Source organism: Sinocyclocheilus anshuiensis, unplaced genomic scaffold (assembly GCF_001515605.1).
Source record: "Sinocyclocheilus anshuiensis isolate Anshui unplaced genomic scaffold, SAMN03320099.WGS_v1.1 scaffold205, whole genome shotgun sequence".
Classification (NCBI taxonomy): domain Eukaryota; kingdom Metazoa; phylum Chordata; class Actinopteri; order Cypriniformes; family Cyprinidae; genus Sinocyclocheilus; species Sinocyclocheilus anshuiensis.
This window is the reverse complement of record NW_015536497.1, coordinates 2,893,424-2,896,479: the sequence shown is the minus strand read 5'-3', so window position 1 is coordinate 2,896,479 and position 3,056 is coordinate 2,893,424. Positions and strand designations below refer to the sequence as shown.

Sequence of the window (3,056 nt, the reverse complement as noted above, 5' to 3'; positions counted from 1 at the left end):
TCATAAGTACTTGGTACATTATCAGCGCAGCGGGAGACGTTCAAACTAATATCACGTAATTTACGTCTCTCAATGATGATTGATTGGTTGATATACCAGAAGGGAGGCTAGCCTCCCCTACGAGGTTTCTTTTCTCAACACTCCTCAGCGCTGAAAGTGAACACTCGATGCTGATTGGCTAATTTTTTTTTTACCAACGGAGGCACGAGAGCTCAGCTCTCCCCCGGCCTCCCCCTCCCCTCCTCTATCACCTAGCGGCTGTACTTACATCAGCAGATTCGGCACATTCACGTTAGAAAAGCGGCGCTTTCCAACTTCAGTAACATGTTATGGTATTACAGCTGTGAAATTACAAACAAAAAATACACATTCTGAGACATGAATTGAAATGAATTGTGAATTTTATTAACATTAAATCCTCCTCCCGTTTTCACCTCAAAATTTTGGGGAAGCTGTGCCTCCCCTGCCTCCCCCGACGAGCCGCCACTGAATTTTATCAATTCTGATTCTTTTCGATTCCCAGTTTCGATTCCAATGTGATTAAATAATGATATCAAACATTTGTCCTGTGTCTCTTTTTTGCAAACCATTTATTGGAGCTGAATACCATGAACAAAAATCAACAGGCTACATAAAACTCTTTAAGAGCTGTTTGTGTGCAAAATAGAACTGCATGATTCTGGATAAATTTAGTTTTTTTCCCCAATGGAAGTTGTGGTTCTCTCATGATTCTGAAGAAAAAACATTAGACAACTAAACAAAATCACATGTAATTTATGAATAAATGATTCAATGACTCACTCAAGATGTACTTGTTTCATTACTGGATGAATCGGTGTTCTTGAACTAATCTCTTGTATGATTCAAAGACAAATACATTTTAACAGCCCCTTTTCGCCACCTACTGGCGTAACAATGTAATCGATAAATCTTCATTTGAAGTGTCAAAAGGATATTTACTCTATTTTAATCGCTACCATACACATCAGAGTTTATATCTGAACTATAAACTTTTATCCCAGTACGTCTGTGATTTGAATTTTTGTAACACAGAAATAATGATACTGTGTGGTTGAAATGACTGTGAAGCTGTTTCGTTCATGACAGATGACACCGATTTTCAATCGATTTTCGATTCCCAACCCTAACCAATGTGCTCTGGGATTCCCAGGCAAACTTGACCAACCAGCATGTGCACATATGGGACTACTCATTTTTTATTTTTTTTGTGTGTGTCAGCACTGTAAGGCTACATTCACACTGTCAAGTTTTGGGATTGACAACCGCATTTTCTTTACAGGTGCGAGTCTCGAAATGTCCCATTCACACAGCAGCTTACAGTTGTGTTTAGAATACTGTCTGTATGAGCGTGCAACAGGAGTCAAGCCCGTATCCCTTACCAGTAACCATAGCGACAGTGACCAAAGTAAAATCAAAGATGGCGACGTCCATAAAACTGAAAGTCTTATCACTTTCTGACATGACGAGTCCAATCGAGCCACGAGTTCGTCCGTCAAATCTTCATTAACCACCGGATGCGCACATTGTAAGCGCTTCGTGTTAAAAACTGCAAAGCACAAAGGGAAGAGAAATTTATGTGTAGTGTTATTATATCTGTGCAACAGTTATTGAGCTTTTCTATTAACAGTTTTAAATTTCAGTTACTGTGCACGTTAAAGGGGTCATATGATGCGATTTAAATTGTCCAAAGTAAAATCAAAGATGGCGACGTCCATAAAACTGAAAGTCTTATCACTTTCTGACATGACGAGTCCAATCGAGCCACGAGTTCGTCCGTCAAATCTTCATTAACCGACAGCAGCCTTTAAATTTGAGTGGAGAGTGGAGTATTTGAGTCGTGCGCAGAACACAAAACTGACGGGAGTGGCTCCGGTGGAAAACTGACAGGATCTAAAAATTTCAGGTGACAGACACGCAGCTCATTTCTCCGTCGTCACTGTAAGTTACTGAAAAAAAATATAGGCCTATGTATATTTATAATCTATGACAAAAATTTATCATAAACTAGGTTCATGGATAATTCGGCAGCAAAAGTTATTCTAGAAAAATCAATGCACAATAATTTTAGAAATCCAAACATTTAGTGAAAAAAACATTTAGATTTCATTGTGGTCTCAAAATACTTTTCAGTCCAATCCAATTAAATTGCTTTGATTAAAAAAAAAACTGCATATAAACATGTATCTTCTGCTTTATTTGTAGATAAATTCAACGCCTATGTGACACTGAAAGTGCAAAATGTGAAGAGTACCACCATCACTGTGAGGGGAGATCAGCCATGCTGGGAGCAGGACTTCATGTTGTAAGTTTTTCTATCACAACTCGCCACTGTAACGCCACTTCCCAGACAGCAATCTGTTATCGCTCATGTCCTGGTAAATTACTAGAGGGTAGGCATGTCATATGTAGAGGGTCTGAATGTCTTACCACTAGTCATTCGTATGTCACAGCAGTGAGAGATATCTAACCTTGCAAACACACACACACACACACACACACACACACACTCTGCTGTAAAGATTTGCTGGCAAACTAATGAGTGTCTGTCAGCCACCAAGATAACAACCCTGATAATCAGGCTGTTAGTATGTTACGTTCCACATCTAGATCCGGTTGGTTTCTTAATAGTGAAGTGTGTCAATTTCTGTGTTCAGATATTTTCTTTCATGATTCACATGTTGGGATTTCCCAGCAATTACCTCAGAGGAATTTTTTTCACATTTTGTTAAGTTGCTGCCTTATGCTACACTGCTTTAAATTACTTTTTTCCCACATCAATCTACACCCCATACACCATAATGGTAAAGCAAAAAACTGGTTTTTAACATCTTTGCAAATTTATTAAAAATAAAAAACTTAAATGATTCCATTCCATAAGTATTCATACCTGGGACCATATCTGGGACAGTTGAAATTTAGCTCAGGAGCATTCAAATTGCTTGTAGATGTTACTACACATCAAGCCACACATCTGGGGAAGATTTCAGAAAAAAAAATGCTTATTTGTAGAGGGACAGAAGCATGTAGTCTCTGTT

General features: G+C 38.5%; 1 protein-coding gene across 1 annotated transcript in view; it reads left to right on the top strand.

Annotated features, from left to right (window-relative positions):
* The window catches only part of LOC107688005 (protein unc-13 homolog B-like), a 100,877-nt gene that overhangs the window by 27,261 nt on the left and 70,560 nt on the right, over positions 1-3,056 (top strand). Inside the window, exon 3 of the mRNA XM_016485548.1 lies at positions 2,224-2,323. Coding sequence (XP_016341034.1) covers positions 2,224-2,323 — 100 coding nt within the window. The remainder of the gene's footprint in view (positions 1-2,223; positions 2,324-3,056) is intronic.